At 36.8% G+C, this 21,863-nt stretch overlaps 1 protein-coding gene across 1 annotated transcript in view; it reads right to left on the bottom strand.

The window, feature by feature from the left end:
- Positions 1–16,482, bottom strand: part of KIF11 (kinesin family member 11) — a 37,482-nt gene extending 21,000 nt beyond the window's left edge. The window contains exons 1-10 of the mRNA XM_010974288.3: positions 16,176–16,482; positions 12,448–12,580; positions 12,124–12,221; positions 11,958–12,036; positions 10,662–10,847; positions 10,373–10,497; positions 8,120–8,210; positions 6,913–7,155; positions 5,677–5,772; positions 5,152–5,240 (exon numbers count right to left, since the gene is read on the bottom strand). Of these exons, the coding sequence (XP_010972590.1) occupies positions 5,152–5,240; positions 5,677–5,772; positions 6,913–7,155; positions 8,120–8,210; positions 10,373–10,497; positions 10,662–10,847; positions 11,958–12,036; positions 12,124–12,221; positions 12,448–12,580; positions 16,176–16,252 (1,217 nt within the window). The 5' untranslated portion in view covers positions 16,253–16,482. The remainder of the gene's footprint in view (positions 1–5,151; positions 5,241–5,676; positions 5,773–6,912; positions 7,156–8,119; positions 8,211–10,372; positions 10,498–10,661; positions 10,848–11,957; positions 12,037–12,123; positions 12,222–12,447; positions 12,581–16,175) is intronic.
- Between the last annotated feature and the right edge of the window lie 5,381 nt (positions 16,483–21,863).

Genomic DNA, 21,863 nt, shown 5'->3' with positions numbered 1-21,863 from the left:
TACTTTAATGAGTGTCTCTGATTTCTTGAGCATTAACAAGTTTTGGAAGTAAGTGCTGTCCTTTGCATTCTTCTAGTTCCTTCATACTAACCATTTTCTATTCCACACTGTGCTTAAATGACAAAGATCCTTTTAAGAAGGCAGATTTCCTCAAATTATTGGCTAGAGATTTTACTGATTAAAAGAAAAGATAAAAGAACTGAGGTATAAGGGGAAAGTTAATTCTGTCTTTTGATTAACAATATTAGCTCTTTATTGGGAGTAGCTCTTTGAAGTAGAATAGGATGTTTAAATGCTTTTCCTATATTGACTGTACAAGAGAAATGTAATATTGTTATTCAATAAATGATACAGTTTTGATAAATATTTTAATTGCAGTATAACTGACTTACAATATTATATTAGTTTTAGGTATACAACATAGTGAGCTAATATTTTCACTAAAAAATGATCACCACAATAAGTCTAGTTACCATCTGTCACCATACAAAGTTATACAATATTGACTGTATTCCCTATGCTGTACATTACATCCCCAAACTTACCTTATAACTGGAAGTTTCTACCTCTTAATCTCTTTCACCTGTCGCCTATTCCCCTCACCACTCTCCTCACTGGGAAGCACCAATCTGTTCTCTGTATCTATGAGTGTGTTTCTGTTTTGTTATGTTTGTTCACTTACGTTGTTTAGATTCCACATATGAGTGAAATCTACAGTATTTGTTTTTCTGTAATTTCGCTTAGCATAATACCCTCTAGATCCATCCATGTTGTCACAAATGGCAAGATTTCATTCTTTTTCATGGCTGTGTAGTAATTCATTATTTATATCACATCTTCCTTATCCATTCATCTGTCGATGGACAGTTAGGTTGATTCCATATCTTGGCTATCATAAGTAGTGAGACAATGAACATACACGAACATATAGCTTTTCAAATTTATGTTTTATTGTGCTTTGCAGATATTTCTTTTACAGATTGAAGGTTTGTGGCAACCCTGCATTGAGCAAGTCTACTGATGTCATTTTTGCAACAGCATTATTTTTTAATTAAGGTGTGTACATTTGTTTTAGACATAATGCTATTGCTCACTTAACAGACTACAGTATAGAATGTACATAACTTTTATATGCACTGGGAAATAAAAAATTCATGTGATTCACTTTATTGTGAGATTTGCTTTATTGAGGTGGTCTGGAACAAAATACATAACCTCTCCAAGGTATGCCTTTGTCCTCTTGGACTGACCCCTTTATCATTATATAATGCCCTTGTTTGCCCCTTGTTACAGACTTTGTTTTAAAGTCTGTTGTCTGATATGAGTACTGCTACCCCAGCTCTTTTTTCATTTCCACTTGCAGGGAATATCTTTTCCATTCCTGCACTTTTAGTCTCTGTGTGTCTTTAGATCAAGTGAATCTCTGTAGGAAGCATATAGACAGGCATTGTTTTTCAATCCATTCAGCCACCCTATGTCTTTTGACTGGAGCATTCAGTCCATTTACACTTAAAGTGATTATTGATAGATACGTACTTCTTGCCATTTTGGTAACTTTTCTGGTTGTTTCTGTAGTTCTTCTCTGCTCCTTTCTTCTCCTCTTTGGTCTCTTCCCTTATAGTTTGATGACTTTCTTTAGTGTTATGTTTGGGTTCCTTTTTCTTTTTTGGTATATCTATTAAGTTTTTGGTTTGTGGTTACCATAAGGCTCATATATATCAACCTGGATATAGAACAGTCTATTTTAAGCTTATAGTGACCTAAGTTTGAATGCATTCAAATAAAGCACTACATTTTTACTCCTCTCCCCCCACATTTTATGTTTTTGAGGTCATATTTTACATCTTTAATTTTGTGTATCCCTTAACGACCTACTGTGGTAATAGTTGACTTTACTACTTTGTCTTTTAACCTTCACACTAGCTCTTTAAATGGCTGCTCCACTGCCTTTGGTATATATTTGCTTTTACCAATGAGATTTTTTTTCTTTCATGTATTTTCTTATCACTAGTTATGGCCTTTTCTTTTCAATTTAAAGACCCTTTAACATTTCTTGTAAGGTCAGTTTCGTGGTAATGAACCCCTTTAGATTTTGCTTGTCTCAGAAGCTCTTTCCTTCAATTTTGAATGATAACTATGCTGGTTAGGGTATTCTTGATTATACATTTTTCTCTTTCATCACTTTAAATGTATCAGGGCACTCCCTTCTGATCTGCAAATTTTCTGCTGAAAAAATCAGGTGATAGTCTTATAAGGGTTCCCCTGTATGTGACTAGTTGCTTTTCTCTTGCTGCTTTTATAATTCTCTCTTTAATTTTTGCCATCTTAATTATAATGTGTCTTGGTGTGGACCTCTCTGGGTTTATCTTGAGACTCTGTGGTTCCTGGATCTGGATACATTTCCTTCTCCAGGTTAGAAAAGTTTTCAGCCATAATTTTTTCAAATAAGTATTCTGCCCCTTTCTTTCCCTTCTTCTTTTGAGACCCCTATAATGTGAATGTTTGGATTAACCTCATTTTTAAAAGTTTCTTCTTTTAGCTGTTCTGATTGGGTGATTTCCATTATCTTATCTTCCAGATCATCGATCCATTTCCCTGTGTCATCTCATTTGTCACTGACTCCCTCTAGTTTATTTTTCATTTCAGCGATTACATTCTTCAGCTCTGATTGGTTCTTTATATTTTCTAACTCTATGTTGAAGTTCTCACTGTGTTCCTCCATTCTTTTCCTAAGTTTGGTAAGCATCTTTACTGGGCATTACTTTGAACTTTGTCAGGTAAACTAGTTATATCCATTTCATTAGAGATTTTTCCTGGGGTTTTATATTCTTTCATTTGGAACATATTCCTCTGTCTCCTCATTTTGTTTCACTTCTGTGTGAAAAAGCTACCTCTCCCAGTCTTCAAGGCTTGGATGGCGTTGTATAGGCACATTCCCTGTGTAGATGGCATGTACTGGGTAGCTTTGGCAGGCCAGCTGGAGCTGGAATGGGTACAGGCCAGAGGGAATGATGCAGTTTTGATAAAGTTTTAAAAGTTCTGTTAAACTTGGGGTAAATAAAGCATTATTCTGTTTAAATGTTGGCTCCAGCTTTTGTGATCCTGCTCTGACCTACAGTGTAATTTCAAGCTTTTTCAGGAAGAACTTTGTCTCAGATCATGCCTCATATCCAGTCTTTAAAATGATGGGATAGACAAATTAAAGTTACTTCTTAATCTAAACTATAAAGAGATGACCAGAAGATAAGAAAATTAGACAATCATTCCACAGTGTCCAATGTTTGACTATTAACAGCAGAAGATACTATATTAGCAAATCAAGGGACAAAACCACTTGTAGATATTTATTGGTTGCCTACTAAGCACCCATCTCCAGCATCCAGATTTCCTTTGGGGAATGAATATGCCCTGACTGTACAGCATGGCTGTATGGTGGGGTTTGGGGGAGGTGGGAGAGGGCCTAAATCCATCCCCAGATCCAGAGACTAAATCTGACTGGCTTAAGACAGTTAGGGAAATTAAATTCCTTTACCAGTTATTGGTTCATACATGGACAAAACTGAGGCCTAAAGTAATCAATAAGTGATGTTCCCCTGGCCAGTTTTGATGGTTGATGGACAAGAAGCCTCTCATCCACATGAGATATGAACGAGAGCAGGTAGCTGTTCTGTTGCTGACCATCTTCCTAGATGAACAGCAAGCCCTAGACAAAAGCCACCATTCAGAACAGGAGTTGGAAGAGACAGAAACAGGATCCTTGAGTTATTGGATTAAATATCCTTAAAGCTCATTCTATCCCCTTGCTGTTTTAAGACAGTTTAAGTTGGGTTTTCTAGCATTCTGATACCAAACTTAAAATATAAAAAAGTGTTTACTGAATAAGAATTAAAGTATAAAAATACAAATATGATAGAATTAGGGACACTGTAAAGTGAACAGTGGAACGCCAGTGTGTATGGTAAAGTATATCTGAAAACTAGAGAAACAGAAAAAAGAAAAACATTAAAAAATAAAAAGTTTAAGAATTGAGTGCAAATTTACGAAAGATTTTTTTAGAAGTGTTTTTGCCAACTAGGTATGGGCTATGAAAGAACCAAACAAAACTAAAGTCACAGAGAGGGAGGATATAGCTAAGTGGTAGAGGGCATGCTTAGCATGCACGAGGTCCTGAGTTCAATCCCCAGCACCTCCTCTAAAAATAAATAAATAAATAAACCTAATTATCTCCCCCTCCCCATAACAAAACCCAAGAAACAAAAACCTAACATCACATAAGAAGAATAAATGGAGAATTATTGTTTAATACCCTGTGATACACAATATAAATTTGAGCATTTGTTAATATATGAACAACAATCAGGATATAGCACATTATGATAATTGAAAATAAATGGGAAAAATGAGTTTATTAAATGATTTATGTAAAATTAGAATGATCATATAAGTGTAATATCTAAGATTATACTAAAATGATCTTGGCTATTATCAGTTAGCTGTAAATAACTTTTATCATTATTAATTTAAAAAATGCCCTGTGAAAGTCACCCTCCTTAATACCTTGAAGGATAAATGCAATCAGGAATTGTCAAATTATAATCCTTAGCATCCCACTTCCCTTCTGCATCTGTTATTATTGTTGTTGATTCTACATAAAGCCTTACTAGAAGCTTTCCTTGGAGCAAACTATTCCAGGATTAAAAAGTGAATAGATTAGTGGCTGTCAGGGGTTAGGGATCATTGGGGAAGAAGAGTGAATATGACTAGAGAGGGTAGCAAGAGGAAGATCTTTGTAATGACAGGATGGTTCTGTACCTTAACTGCAGAACTACAAAGAATCTATAAAAGAGATAAAATGCCTTAGAATTATACACATACATTGTACCAATGTCAATTTAATACTGTACAAAAAGTTACTTAAAAGGTAAACAATGTGGGAAACTGGGTGAAAAATACATAGGACCTTGGTACTCCTCTTGCAACTCACGTGATTGTATCATTATTTAAAAATAAAAAATTATATTAAAAAATTTAACTGTTTGAATAACTACTTAACGTCAAAACAAAAAGAAGCATCTATAGGAGGCATTTCAAATAGCCTATTATCAGAAAGTGCTTATTCTTGGAAATTAATTTCCACAGCCAAGGGCTTACCGAAAATTTTCTTCAGAAATGTACACTCCATTTTTCTCACGGGCTGCAGCAAGATCTCGTTTCAGACGCTCTATCTCTTCTGTATATTCCTATACAAGAATGTTGTAGGTGTCAATTTAGCACTTAACTTTTTTTTTTTCCATTCAGTTTGGGGAGGATGTATAATAAATAAGACAAAGTTGGCCCTTATGTTTTTTAAAGCATAAAAAATTGTGATAAAAAGTCATAAGCACACTTTTCATTCGCTATTTATCTGTTTAGAACAAAGTCTCTCAACAACTTTCAAAGCCCCTTTAAATATACTCATTATAAAACTATGGGTTTCTGAAGAAAAAACACAACCTCCAATCAACATATTAGCATTAGAAAAAACATTTTAACACATAGGATATTTAGTCTAAATCATCAGATGAAAAGCCTTACCATAGGCAATATAATAAACCATTTTGACAACTCTTTATTTCAGTTCCTTATTTTCACATTTGTCAAAAAAGATTACATTACTGCACAAAAATTCACAGTTACCTTAATCAGAGCTTTTTTGGTGAGTTTCTGGTTAACTTCAGGCTTATTGAGTATGTTCTTTGCTCTATGAGCGTATTCCAAGGTACTCAGAGTCTCCTGTGATTAAAAGAAAAGGCCAATTACTAAGGACATTACAGGAATAATGTAATTCTGTAACCTAAAATGTACTCTACAATAACTTATAAGTAAAAATTTATGGTTATGTCTAATCTAAAAACCTACCCACTAATACTACTATATCCAATCTTTAAAAAGGAAGATTGTTCAAAACATTCTTCTTTTCTTACTCTTCAATACTCAGGGTCTTTAACTTTATGATAATTTGGTCTAATAAATTTTTACTTTAGTCTTAAAACTCAACGAATTTCATCAACTGATGAATAAACAAACTGTCCTATACCCATACAATGGAATATCATTTATTCACAAAGAGGAATGAAGTTTTTTGATAACTGCCATAACATGAACACTGAAAACATTATGCTAAGTGAAAGAAGCCAGTCACAAAAGAACACTTAATGTATGATTCCATTTATATGAAATGTCCAGAATAGGCAAATCTATAGATTAAAAAAAAAGTAGATTAGTAGTGACCTAGGGCTGGGAGTAGGGGCAGATGGGGGTGATTGCTAACAGGGTTTCCTCTTGGAGTGATAAAAATGTTTAGATTTTGATGACAGTTGTACAGCTATAGTAAAATCACTGAATTATACACTTAAATGGGTGAACTTTATGGTATGTGAATTATATCTCAATAAAGATATTTTTAAAAATGAAAGGAGAGTTACAGACCTTATAAAAGCTTTCCTAATTCCATTTAAAGTAGATAATCCAATAAAATAAGAGTAGACTTTACCATCTTTGTTGCTTCTCTGGGTTTTCCTACCTATATCCACACCTCTGACCCCATCTTCAGGGCTCTCTAAGCAGCCTCTGTAACACTAGCATTCACTTAACCCATTTCTAAGTTTTCAATTAAACCATCCACTGCTAATGACCACAGCGATTTTCTTTGAAGACTATGTGGAAAAAGCTATTAAGTAACTAGCTCTTTAAGATCAAAAACTGCCAGAAAGAAGAAAAATAGTGGTGTCCTTCTCTGTGTGTCAATACGCAATGTCCAGATCCTTTTTACTGTAGAAGAGAATGAATGAAGCCAACTGATGAACTTTTAAAACATGATAGTTATATAAGAATTATAGCTACTATATTTGAGATGCCTTTCAAAGAGCTTACCTCAAGATTGAGAGATGCAGGAGAAATTGTTGCAATTATAGATGTTCTTGTACGTCCCCCAAGAGAGTCCTGCAGGATTCTAGTTAGTTTAGATTCTCGATAAGGAACATGAGGTGTTCTTTCTACAAGAGCGGTAATAACCCTTCCCAAGGTCAACAGGGATTGATTGATATTTCCAGCTTCCCGAGCCCTCTTGTCAACTGCTCCAGAACGGCCAATGTTTTCGCTTCCTGCAAGATCAACCTTGAATTTTAAAAATAAAAATAAGTTCTCAGTCTATCGGATATGGACTAGAAGACTTCCATTCCCATATTATAGATAATATACTAAATAGCTAGTAAGGTAATTTTTCTATAATTAACAACCCCTACAGAGCTAATAACCCTGTGACTACAAAAATACTGTCCAGAAGTGCAAACTTTCAAGCTGCTCTATGAGGTGATAAAGAATTAAACTGCGGAACAGAACTGCCATGTGACTTAGCAATCCTATTTCTGTGTATGTATTCAAAGGAAATGAAAGCACGATCTCAAAAAGCTATCTACACTCCCATGTTCACTGCATTCATTATTCACAATAGCCAAGATATGAAAACAGCCTAAGTGCATGTTGATGAATGAATAGATAAAGAAGATACACACACACATTGAAATATTATTTGGCCATGAGACAGGATATCCTGACATCTGCCACATCATGGATGGACCTAGAGGACATTATGCTAAGTGAAATAAGCCAGACAGAGAAAAACAAACAGTATGATCTCACTTATATGTGGAATGGTGGGGAAGGGTGGGAGGAATTGTAAAGGAGAAAGAAAGTCCAACTCAGAGAAACAAAGTAGAATGATGGTTACCAGGAGCAGGGAGGCTGGGGAGATAAGACACTGGTCAAAGGTTATAAGCCTTCAGTTTTAAGATAAGTAAATTCTGGGATCTGATATATACTATGGTGACTATAGTTATTAATATTATACTGAAATTTGCTGAAAAAGTAGATCTTAAGTATTCTCACCAAAAAAAGTACATATGTGGAGTGATGGATATGCTAATTTACCTGATTGTGATAATCATTTCATAAAGTGTACACATATCAAATCATCACATTGTATATTTTAAATATATAAGTTTATTTGTGAATTATACCTCAATAAAGCTGGAGGAAAAAAAAGAAAAAGTGAAACAGTGGTATTAAGGTAGGTGCTCACCAAGTTCAACTTTCCAATTTTAACAAGCTCCTCTCCATCAATTGTAGTTTCTTTCATATGTATCGTAACAGAGAAAACCGAGTGGGAACGACTAGAAAACAAGATCAAGTTGCTCAGTCATTAAAATGCAAAACATTATTTGCATTCTATAAAATACTGAAAACAGCAAAGAAAGATCTAAATCCACCAGGGTAGAGAAAGATAGTTATCAGAGGATAGCCGTAAGATTTTGGAAGACAACATATAGATAGAAAAATGCTAGGTTTTTGCTTTCTTGTAACTGCTGCCTGCAAAGGAGACCCCAATAAGAAACTACCTGAAAACAGACTAAAAGCCTTAGGAATTAGAATCCTCAGGCATCTCTGAAAGCTGGATGTGGGATGGGGTTTGGACAGCTGCCCTACTAGTGTGTCAGAGGGGAAAGCTTGCAATTGATCTTCCTATTTATACAAGAACCACTTGAAATATGTCTTTACCATAAATTCAGACAGCATCAGGCAAGCCATCAGATTACTCTCCCTCAATGTTAGCTGTTCTAAAAGCACACTGCTCTGCTTTCAGAACACCATCAGAAATAAGTAGTCCCTTCCTCTGAACAGCGGAAATTGTAAACAGCGGTATTTTTAGAAACACTACAAGATAATCACTACTATACTATAAACTTTTAGAAAATCTATCTTTTGCTGTATACTGACATTCAGCTTGCATCTAAGAGATACAAAAAGTATACAGACAACAAAAGACATCATTCCAATCAAAAAAAAGGCATTATTCCTTTCTGTATCAATGACATTTGGTGAACATCATTATGTTTGTTAATGTCATTGATGGTTGGTAGGGAATACAGTAATTTTTAATTTCCTCATTTGTACTTTCCACATTACTTAGAAATTTTCACATTAAGTATTGTTTTTACAAAATTATTCAAATTATTTTATATTACAGAAAAGAGGAAGGACACAAGGAAGAATATAAACTATAGATCTGAATTATAATATGCATATTATGTATTCCTACCACTATTTGCCCATGCCTTATTCAAGATTATGGAATTAATGCAATTAAGCATAAAAGTCAACTCTGATTTTGGAAAACTGAATTACATTCTCCTTTTCTTTATCACATACATTCATAAGAAGAGATATTTACTCCAGTCTACCTACAAAAAAAAGGAATCCTAAGTTATACAAATTTACAGAATAGGAATTTTATATAGTTCAGAAAAAAATATTTAAAGAAATTTTATCTAGTCTTAAGTTCATTCTTCTGAATTCTAAGTAAAGGTACAAACCAATCATTTAATAAAATGGAAATTTCATTCTATGATTTGTTTATAACTTAATTTTTAATAAAGTGGAAAGCTATTACAGGAAAATTTAATTATAAAATCACCCATAATTCCATGATCTTAATGACATGCATATTTCTATAGAGTTGCAATTATAATTGTTATAGCATATTGTAGAAGTGTCCAATTATAAGAGCAAAGAAATGAGATCTAGCCCTAAAAATCATTTTGTAGCTCAGAGAAAATGATATTCAGATAAGTTCAACTATTTACCTGAAGTAACATATTTAGTTAACTGCAGAACTGGAACTAAACACAAATATCTAACTCCTAATCCATAGCTCTTTCAATTACACTCTGATGTTTCCTTCAAAGACCAACAGAAAAAAAAAAAAAAATCACCTCTGACTTGGCAAACTGCATTTGGAGAGTTTGGGATTCATCCTATAGGGGATGCTATCAATTATAACCCTTTCTCCTCGTGAAAACCAGTGTCACTGACCATTTGTTTTCCTACATTAAAAAATAAAGTCATTCGATTTTCTTCTAATCCTTATTCAAATTAGGGGTTTTCAAAGTGTGTGCTAAGTAGGTGCTCCAGAAAAGTGCTCAGGGAAAACCTTCCTACAGCTGAGGAGGTAAGCCTCTGAGCATCCCACTGCCAAATCAACTATGGCAGCCACATTTTAATTGGAGCTCCCATGTATAATTTCACTTGGGAATAGAAATCTTCTGCTTAAAAAGACTTAATACTTCTGTTCTAGTTCAGCTTTGTTCTCCTTTCAACATTCTCTCAGTACTGGTGCTCTCCCTATAAATCTCAAGCCAATTACCAAGGCAGGTAATCCAGCATACAGTCTAGATGTGTGACTCACACACCTTGACTCACCCCAATTTGATTCCCCAAGTTCGTAATTCTTCTTAAAAAGGAAATGCAACAGCAGGGGAGACCATGGCTTTCTCACCTAGAGTAGGCATTCATCAAAGTTGCTGCAGTTGTCCTCTTTGCTGCCCCTTTCTCCAAAATTTGATAGACTTCATCCTTGTTGTGTACTGTAATTTCTTCTAAACCTTTGATTATCACTCCCCTCTGACCAAATATCAAAAGAGCACCCATTAGATTGGTTTTAAATGTATATATATATATATATATTTATAGACTTCTATAAATTTATAGACACACATAGATGAAGATTTCTCAAAGCATCATATATTAAGATTTGGAGACATTTTATTCTCCAAGACTGAAGTTACCTTGTTACGGGGATCATCAAACATCTGTAGTCTCTCAGAAACATCAGAAGATGGATTAAGGAGATCGAAAAGCTCTTCATTATAGATTTCCAACAGAGACACTTTGACTGAAAATTCAGTACCATTATCAGTAAGTTTCTCAAAAATTTGATGAAGAGTACGTGGAATTATACCAGCCAAAGGATCCTGAAATTATAATATTACTAAGGACTTAAATAAAGGAAGAATGCCAGTTACTGCAGTAGTTAAAACACATATAACAAGGGCTTCCTTTACAGTATATTTAAACATAAGTATATAAAAACAAGTTAAAAAGAAGAAGAAGGAAAAAAACCCAGAACCTGTTAGAGAAGCCAAGTCAGTTACAAGCCATTTACAACCTTCTGCTCAATAGTAATTATTCTTCTTCACACCTTCCACAAATCTGTCATTGCTGTCAGCCACTTCATGCCTGAGCACTACACAGAAACCAATTGAACCAAGCTACTTATAAAGCCAAGTTCGATAATCCTTTCCATCTTTTCTCTTAAGAACATAATACCATCATTTTAATCAGAAAAGTGGCCCCCATCTAACAGTATATTCTCTAATTCTGACATAAGACAAAGTTGTTTCTCAAATTTCTAAGTATCCTTAACAAAACTGTTACGACTCTCTAAATTTTGATACTGTGCTTTAAGCCTATTCCATATCCCCTATGATTATAATTCCATAACTTTATTATTCACACATAAAGTTAACGCCCCAAGTATGTAACCACTAAAAATAAATCTACCTAAATGTTAATAATTTTTAAAATTAACTTAGTCATTAAACTAATTTAAATTTAAACACATTTGACAGAAATCTTTGTGAAATGTACTATGTGCTTTCTATAATATTCAACAATAAGGTGATCTTAATTTCTTGAACACTCAAAGTCATCATTAATAAAGTAACATATAGCCTCCTGGCTGTGCTAACTTTATGAGACTCGTTCCCTCATTACAAAGTCTTCCCCTTCAAGCCCTACTCACATTCCACTTCCCCACAATATGCTGCTCCAACTATTCTGTCCCAAACAGACCCTTCTCTTATCACTTAACTGTGCCATATGTATTGGTCCTGTCTCTCCCAGTAAGACTGTGTGTTTCTTAAACAGGAGCCATACCATATACTTTAATAGTTTATCCTAAATTTACGTTTGACATATGTACTCTGATCTTCCCCATTTCAAGACAGAGGCCTTTTACCAAGGTTTAGTCAGTTATATTTCAGCCACTTTAGAGACAGTAGTCTGTTAAAAACAATAAGTACCTGCTCCCAAGTATACTCTTCATTAGGGGACCTTTCACCTTCCATTGTGAAGGTTTTTCCAGTGCCAGTTTGGCCATATCTGTCAAAATTCACAGAAGCGTTAAACAAAAAAAGAATACAAGCATCCAAACCTTTTCATCAATTTGAAAAATAGTGTTTCACTCACGCAAAAATGGTGCAATTATAGCCCATAATAACTTCATCCAGAATTGGACAAACAACACTTCGGTAAACATCAATTTGTTTAGTAGATGCTCCAAAAACCTATACCGGGGGGGAAAAAAAGGCATTTCTTCAAAAAAAAAAATCTTAAGAATTACTTTAATAACTTTGTTTCTAATGTCTGAACTTATTCAGCCCACTAGAAACCATTTGACAACTTAAAGAATCAACTGAAGTTTGTAATTGTACACTAGAACCTAGAGAAAATAGGTACAGTAGGGTAACTTTACATTAGTGAATAACGAAGTAGCAAAATTTTAAGAAGTACCATATCAAAAGTATATGTCTTCCTTGAGCTCTTGTCAGCCAGTCCTCCAGTTCGTACGCTAACTTCTTTCCGTACATGATCACATTCTACTACAGAATGGGCGTTAGCTTTCCGCTCTGCCAAATTAAATGGTCTATAAAAAGAAACAGACAAGGTTATTCAAGAACTCTTGGTTATCAGGTTACTGATGACATTTTTGTAAATACCTCAGACTAGAACAATCTGAAGTTTTAACTACACTGTTGGGATGGGGACTAAATGGGGACTAAATGATACTGCTAGCAGACAGAACTGTAAGGGTTTCAAATCCCAGAAATAAAATTAGTTTTTTTTTTCAAAGTTTTAAAAGATATGTAAAATTCTGACATTTCTTGGAGTGGATGCTAACAGAACTAACTTGTAAAAAATGCCAAACTTATTTTCCAGAATTCAATTTCCACTGTTCTTAGAATCTGGTCAAGTTAGGTTATGATGTAGCAGAAAGAACATGCCAAATTTGCATTCAAAATACTAACCTGCCAATGGATAACTGGCACAAAATAAAAAATAGGTAAAAATAATGACTAATACATTGAGTACTAACTATGTGCCAAGTACTCACTGTTCCCAGTGCTTCACGTGTGTTAACTCAGTGTGTCCTCACAACACTGTGAGGTCTGGTGGAGAACAGACAAAAAACAAGTGATTGTAAGAAAGATGATGTTTAGAACAGGTAAATAAAAGGTGCTGTAAGAACATACAGCAAAAATTTAATGTAGTCTTGATTGGGACAGGGCAGGATAGGGGAGGCATGGGTGATGGGACAGGCTCCCTGAGGAAGTAATCTAAGCTAAAAGCCTCCTTTGGGATCTCAGTAGAATTAAGACTCTTGATTCAGTCTGCTTGGCAACATAGCCCTTTGTGCCTGTCTCCTCATTTGAAAATTAAGGTTGGTAAGTACCAACCTCACAGTGTAGGGAAAGAAATCCTGTTTAATTTACTGTTTCCTGTGTGTATTACTATGCTTAGCACACAGCAGGCACACACATATCTGTTAAACTACACTGTCTAATAAATGTCATCCTAAGAGGAATTATGGGAGAGCTAAAAAGAACCACAGTCCACAGAGTAGCATCCATAAGATACTGATGTATGACACATCTGGGCCAAAGGGAGAGGAGTACTCTTGACTTGAGTTCTTTTTTCCCACTTGTTATCACATATTGTTACAGGAAATTCTTTCCTCTCATCACTAGAGGGACCAAGTTGCTATTTATTTTAAGAAGGATACCTCAGTGTCCTCTGGTATGCTCCATCCCTAGCATGTTTGGTCAGAAGCTGTCATTTGTCAAATGTACTGAAACCTACCAAGTGCACATAACTCACAGGATGCAGTATTATTAAAAGTTCAACAAAATTAAGTCAAAACCAGCTTACACTGAGGTAGGCCAAAAGTATCAAGTGGAATGAATTGCTCTCATGTGGTTAAAGCTTTTCTAATTGGTCTAATCTCTTGCCTGGATGTGTGATTAAATAACCAAATGAATACTATTCAAGCTGTCAGGACAGAGGAGTAGAAATTCACACAAATCACCCATTCCTACAAGTTATCAAAGCTCCCAGAGAGGAACTCTAGGGACTGTTTGTACTGCAATAAAGAGTACTGCCAAGGCACTATTTTCCTATCCTGACTTTTCTAACCAGAAATTACAAGATTTCTGCTGATACTAATAAATCCATCAATTTATTGGCCCTACCACAGTTACATTAAAAATCAAACAACCAGAATGGTGAAGGAAGGAAGATTGAGAATTTAAAAATAAAACCTGTCCAATGAAGTGTTAAATTCATTCATTCATTCCATAAATATTCATATAGTTATTGTACAAGGAAAGAACATCTTAAAGATTGTTTTTATTGTAATCAAGTAATGAAGTCACCACTCCAGAAATCTTGCTGATCTCTTAGGCTACAACAGACTGTGCCAATTTAAAGTTTAAAACTGGAAGAAAAAAAAATCATAGAAGAGTATGTGACAAAGACCACATGTGACCTACAAAGCCTAAAATATTTATATCTGGGCCCTTTACAGAAAAGGTTTGACAACCCCCAAGGGCCTCATAAGTTTTTTATTTACTAAAGCTTAAGGACATATTTGCACTAGAAAGGCTATTAGAAAAAGAAAAGGCTAAACTGAAAAGAAAAACATCTCTTTAAACTGAAATTATTGTAAATACCAGACACAACCCAAGCACTTTTCATTAGTGATAAAATAAAAGAAATCTCTCTTAAGTTAAGGCTTTAAATGTATGAGAATAATAAACATGAAGTTTAGGATAATGTTTACTCTTGTGGGAGAGGAAAGGGATTGGGAGGGATACTCTGGAACTCCAGCAAAAATGACTGTTCTGTTTCTAACCTGGGTGATGGATACACAGATGTCTGTTACACTGTTCTTTATAACTTTTTATAGATCTGACATATTTGTAACTAACAATAAAAATGAAATTAAAAAAAATAAAGCCACACATAAAAGGTAACACTGCCTGACTTTACTAAACAGTCAAGATCATCTAAGAATTTGCATTTGTAATATGGGCTGGTTTTTTGGTTTTGGGTTTTTTTTTTTTTAAGTCTTCAAGTAACTATTAGTAGAAGCCCCAGAATGCAGCTAGTAATTGGCTAGACTTGAGGTTACCACCAGATTTCCTCCCTGGCACCTAGTTTAGAAAGCTAGCTATTTATCTTTGATACCTACAATTCAAGTCACCAAAGATGTGTAGGCAATAACCGAAGAAAGTTTGTCGATATACTTTTAAAATAACCTTTTAACTTTTCAATACGTTTGGCTTTACAGAAAAATTGCTGCTAGTTGGTAGAGTTTTTGAAACGACAGCAACAAAAAAGACACAAAACATACATCTGTAAACTGTGCAGGGCCTCTAAAAAGCAGAATAAATCAATCTCTGATTAAGCAATAGATTATATAAGGATGTTCTTTCTCTCCTAGCTCATTTTAAAATTTGTAAGTGATATGGAAAGCAATCGGGGAAAATTGTCTCCTCTGATTAAGGGGAAAAGTTCCCTTTTTCACCCACCCACTGGGAAAAAGTTGTCTCCTTTGGTCAAGGGAAGACCTAGTGCGGCACAACTTAAGTTGTCTCCTTGATCTTTTAAAAACATAAACTCACTCTACAACTTAATTTTTTAATTTTAAATACAATGCTGTTTACTTGTTTAGCAAGAATTCAAAAACTATTGCATCTGGAATAAAGAGAACTGGTTTTCTCTGATCACGTTTTTAGAGATGGAAAGGATGGTAATCCCAACATAAGTGCCAAAACATCTGCAAAGCAGGTGTTCAGTCTTATTTCTAAACTGACCAACTGCAAGAAGTGGCATATAAAAGTGACACCTAAATCTTTGTCGACAGTAGTTTTTTAAAATACAACGCACTTTTCACTGAAGAACAGCGATCAGATTTTCCGCAACAGCAGTTTAAACTACAAACTCAGATACAGCTATCCTTTCTTCTGCAACAACAGCAGCAGCAACACTAATTTACTCGTCACAGCAACCTGGTGTCATTTTATCGAACAGAACGCAGGGAACTACTGAACAGGAAGATCTGGTCCCTTCAGAAACTGCAAACAAAACCCCTCTTCTCCGACCGCTCAGTAGGAAGCCCAGTAGCAAAGCCCGGGGCTCGGAATCCTGCCAGGCTCGCAATCCTGCCAGGCTCGCCCTACCTGCATCTCACCACCACCTGGATGTTCTTCCCCTTCTCATCTTTCTTCTTCGCAGACGAATTCGGCTGAGACGCCATGACGGTCCCCGCCGAAAAGTTAAGGCCGGGTCGCGGACTCGGGCGCCGTGGGGCGGCTCGGCTGCCGGCTCGGACCTGGGTGCCCACCTCCCCTGCCGGGTGCTGGCGTGGCCACGGAAATCGCCCTCCACCAGGGACTCTGACTGGCCGCGGCGTCTGTCCCGCACCAGCCGGAGCCTCCGAATCGCCAATCTAGTCTCCGCCCGAAGCCCAGGAAGCCAAGCAACGACTCGGCGCCTCAATTTGAAAAGGGAGCCCAGTCGCCCGGCCAATTGCAGCGCAGGCGCGCAAGGCACCATGGGACGCGGGGCCGTCACCAGATCCCCGCCCCCGGGGCGTAGCCCGCGGGAAAGTAGAAAGCTGGTCCTCGAACGCGTAGTACTGTGGGAGGGATGCAGGATTAAAAGGTATCACATTTCTCCGTGGCCTCGCTCAAATTACATATCGTCTCTAAACTATAATCTCCTCATCTGTGAAATGGAAATTAAATAGCAACCGTCTCAGAGACTTGTGTGAGAATTTATGAGCTAGTGCGGGTAAATAGCTTGGACTAGAACAGTAAGCGCTCAGGAAGGCCAGCCGTGATTGTAGTTATTACTAGAGAAATTGTAAGAGTCCCAGGGAAGCACGGAAGGGGGAGGTCCACAGCAAGCCCCTTTTCACGGAGGCAGCGTTCAGAATGGTCTTAAAGGATAATTAGGAAGCGTTAAGGCTCCCACAAGAACCAACAGAACTATGACTTTATCCTTTAACTGATGAGGAATCGCCATCGCCATCGCCAAAGCAGGCAAGCAAGATCGGATCTGCGTTTTCGGACAACATCCCGTAATGGCTGATGCAGGCTTAGGGCACGCTTCCCTTCCCCATCTACGTGGCGCAGCATCCAGCAGGCTGCGCCAACGAGGAGGTTGCGCAAACGCCTGCAGCCTTCAGCCTACAAATCCCAGCAGGCAGCGCTCCTTGGGCCTCGCTCGTGCTCAGTGACCTCCGGCTTTCCGTAGGGGTACGATGGGCGTTTTGGACATTCTTGGAGTGACTCGATCTCTTAAGTGTGGGTCGTGGGTAAAGAAAATACGGGATCTTGAGCCTGTGCTGTAGTCGGCTCTGGGAGCTGTGTTTCTGGACCCCACTTAGCCTGTGGGAACCTGGATGTCGTTTTAGTTTCCTAAGTGATGGCCAGTTGGAGTGGAAAGCTCTCAAGCCTCTTTAGCGTTCCCCCGCTTACTACTCTCCTACGTTCCTCCAAGGAAACGTCTACAACTACAGCTTAGATGGATAGTCACTTACATTCTGCATATCCAGGGGCCTACTGATATCTCCTCTTAGATGGCTCACCAGCATCTTACAATGGACCTATGCAAAACGAAACTGTACCCCGCTTAGCTCCACTCTGATCTTTAGCATTTAGGCACGTGGTGCTAACCAGACCTTTGATTCCTTTGCCCTCCGTGTCCAATGCAGTCCTTTTACTTTTATCACCCCTGCCCAGCACTCTTTTAAGTCCAAGTCTCTTTTATCTCTTCCCTGGATAACTACCATTAACAACCTCCTTAACAGGTCTCCTTACTTCTGCTCTTTTCCCTTCTCTACACTGCATTCACTCAGCAAAGGGAAGGTTCATTTAAAAGATGAAACAGATCATGCCCTTCCCCTAATTTTTAAACCTTACATTAGCTTCTCATTGTACTTAGAATAAAATCCATACTCTTTACAGAGTCCTGTAAGGCCCTTGTCAGGAAGGGGAGATTTTTCTCTCTTTACCCAAGTTGAGTTCTTGTTGCTGGACAATAATAAAACTGACACAAGATAGATTATTAAGGGGGGGAGGGGGGCTAATTTTAATTCAAGTACAAGGAGGTCTCGTAGAAATGGTACTTAGGAAGTGACTAAAGAAGGCAGCTTTTATAATTTTTAGGCAAACAATAAACTTGTGAAAAGTTGATGGGACAAAGAAACTTAGTTTGGAGGTACTCAATTAGTAAAGAATCTAAACAGAGTTTAGTCTTAGGGAAGCAAATTAAAGAAGAAACGAGGATTGTTTATATAGGCTTCTTCCCTGAATTCCATATCTCTGACCATAAGGGTGTCCTTTTACCTCCAGATGCAGAGCATGCACCTTTCACATGAGTGATTTATTTCCTGCTCTCAGGGAGTCAGGAGGGTCAAAGTGTCCCTCTGGCATTGGGCATTTCTTAATGTAACTTTAACTCATAATAATTAATATGCCATTGAGGCACATTTGGGGGTTAGCCTATCTTAGGCCCCAACACTGTAAATGCCTTGACCTACAGAAACAACTCCAGCCACTATCCACACAGCTGACTACCTTGCCCCAGAGCTTCTAAGCTCTTTCCTGCAGCCAGCCCTTTGTGTTTGCTGTACAATCTCCCTACAACTCTCTAGCTTGGCTCTTTGCATGGCTTACTCATTCTCATCCTTCAGATCTCAGCTCAACTTTCTCTTTAAAAAGGACTTTCTTGGCCATCCTATCTAAAACATATTCCTCCTGTAATTTTCTGTCTCAAGACCCTATTTATTTCCTTCATTACACTTACTACAACCTATAATTGCATTGTCAGTGTGTTATCTATCTACCTTGCTAGAATGTAAGTTCATCAGGGACTGTGATTGTTTTGTTCAATGTTGTTTTCCCAGTATCTTGAACAGAGTCTTACACAAAGTAGTCACTAAATAAATATTTGAGTACCTGAATGAAATTACTTAACCTCTTTCAACCTTGGTTTTCTTATCTGTAAAATGGAGATAATAATGATTACTATTATTATGAAGATTAAAATAATAACATGTATAAAGTACCTGACACATAATAGGCAAAAAAAATGTTAATTTATTTTCCTTTTCTTTCTCATAAGTAAATATCTCAACAATATTTACATTAGCAGTCATTTGGGTTGATGCCAGAAATTCAAGAGTCTCCATTTGGTAATAGTTATAGTTACCATTTATCTAGGGATATCATGTAACTCTGTAAAAGGCCAGATTCTTTAAAAGTCTTCATGTGCACCATCTCATTTAATCTTCAGAACAACTCTTTGAAGTATAAACTAGTATTTCTCACTGTTTTATGAATAAACAGGCAAAGTAAATATATTTTCTGTAGTCATACAGCTAATAACAGAGAAGGAACTCAATTCTTTCTGATTCCAAGTCCCAAGTTGGTAACTGCTATTTCCCTCACCCAATTTTTTCTTGTTCTCAGTGCACCTGCACCCCATTTTCATCATACTTTTATTGAGTTACTTATTATGGGTCAAGGAGTATAGAAATAGGCTGAATTGTAGTTTCTGTCTTCAAGACTGAATCTGATAGAGATGGCCAGGCTCTTGTGGACATTGGTAAGAGTTTTGTCATAGTAGGCAAGTGGCTGTCACTGACACGTTCTTTAACACTGCCTCTATAGAGCTCAGATGACTCAAGCTAATCAACACTTCTCTCTTGAAAGTCTACCCTGTTTAGAAATTATTTTCAATACTTTAAAAATAGTTAACCTAAATTCTACCAATGCAATATCATTGGCCATGTGTTTGACCTGGCATTTTCTCTCTTAAGAGTGTGTATATTTCTTCTATAAATTAAAAAAAAAATTTTTTTTTGGCAGAGGTACTGGGGATTGAGCCCAGGACCTCATGCATAATAAGCATGTGCTCTATCACTGAGCTACACCCACCCCCACCCCCAGTTATTTTTAATTGAATTTTATTTTTCGTAAGGTAAAACATGGACATCACTTAAATAGTTAAATAGTTCCAAAGGGCTTATAACAACAACCAAAAAAAGGTATTTCCTTGCCTTATTTCACCCCAATCCTTCCAGACCTTCACTCCAGAAACAACTACTTGTATTTCAACTTACTTTGGCTATTTTTTCTAGCATTTACACATTTACATTTTTGTAAAGAACTGGTATATACTGTTAACTTTTGATTAACCAATTTTAGACTTTATTTATTGATTTCCTCTGATGGAAAATGAGGATTTCGTTCTCCAACTTAACCCTCCCCTCTGCTTTCCCTTCCCCATACACCCAGTATTACAATTTTTGCTAAATCAAAGACCTGTATTTAGACTATATGCCTATTCATAGCTAAGTATTTCAATCTAGCGAGATTATGTTCCCTTTACTTTTTGTCTATCCTAAAGTTAATAACTGCCCAATTTTGTTTCACTAGTTTTCCTTATTTCCCTAATTTTTCCTATAACCTCTCAGTCAAATTTTCTACCAATTCAATGACATCAGAAATCTATCAGTCTCAAGTTGTTTCTTTTTTTTTATTATTATTGAAGTAGAGTCAATGATAATGTGTCAGTTTCTGGTGTACAGCACAATGTTCCAGTCATGCATATACATATGTATATTTGTGATAGAGAACAAATCTGACTCTATATTGGATCTGTTCCTTTAGTTTTAACCACTATGCCCTGTTTTCTAGGCTTAGTTTTGCTAGCTCTGCACCTTTTGTAAAACCATATTGCCTTTAGCCTGAAATATACAGGAGAGCCTATTCTCAAGGCTCTGAACTTTAAGGATGTTAGCACTTCTGCACTTATGTAGAGACAGCAAGTTGCAAAATAAGAGAATAACCTTTGTTTTGTTGGAGGTTTACAGGGACACCATGGCCTGACCCACACAGAGAACAAACAATTCCTGGGGCAAGAAGTTTGCAACAACCAACCACAGCCCCTCCCCTGTATTTTTGTATAAAAGGAGCCTGTATTCTGACTGGAATAGGATGGTTCTCCAAGACATTAGTCTGCCATCCTCTCCGTCTGCCGACCTTCCAAATGAAGTCGCTAATCCTTGCCCCAACACCTTGTCTCCCAATTTATTGGCCTGTAGTGCAGCGAGCAGAACAAGTTTGGACTCGGTAACATATTTGTTTTCATTTATTTTTCATTAAAGGCTATTACAAGATATTGAACATAGTTTCCTGTGCTATACAGAAGAAACTTTTTCAAATTGTTTCTAATTGAACTGCGTACTCTCTAGGCCCATACCAGCTACTATCATAGGGTTTTCCTTGTTTTTCCATCCTTGGAATTCCCTTTGCCAAGTTCCTGGGTTGAAGATCATGTTTCTTGGTTTATTCCCTTACTTAGGTGGAGCACATCCTCCTGTAGCTTCCTGAGAAAGAGTGCAGAGGAGATCAATTTCTTGAGAACTTGCTTGTCTGAAAATGTTTTTATTCTACTGACTCTTGATTGCTAGGTAGGTTGTACATAGAATTCCAGATTCTAAGTATTTTCACTTCAGATTATTTTTGAGGGGTGTATTAGTTTCCTATGACTGCTATAACAAATCATAGCAAGCTTGGTGATTTAAAACAACAGAAATTTATTCTTTCACAGTTCTGGAGGCCAGATGTCTGAAATCAATTTCACTAGGTCAAAATCAAGGTGTCAGCCGGGCCAGGCTCCCTCTGGAGGTTCTAGGGGAGAATCCATTTCTTGTGCCTTCTGGCCTTTGGTGGCTGCTAGCATTCCTTTGTTTGTGGCACATCACTTCAACTTACCCCCATGCTTTCTCTTCTGTGTCACATCTCCTGTCTCTTTCTTATAAGGATGTGTGTGGTTACATTTAGGGCCCACCTGGG

The sequence above is a fragment of the Camelus dromedarius genome, chromosome 8 (genome assembly GCF_036321535.1).
Source record: "Camelus dromedarius isolate mCamDro1 chromosome 8, mCamDro1.pat, whole genome shotgun sequence".
Lineage (NCBI taxonomy): Eukaryota > Metazoa > Chordata > Mammalia > Artiodactyla > Camelidae > Camelus > Camelus dromedarius.
Note: the sequence above shows the minus strand (reverse complement) of the source record. Positions and strands in the feature narration are given on the sequence as shown.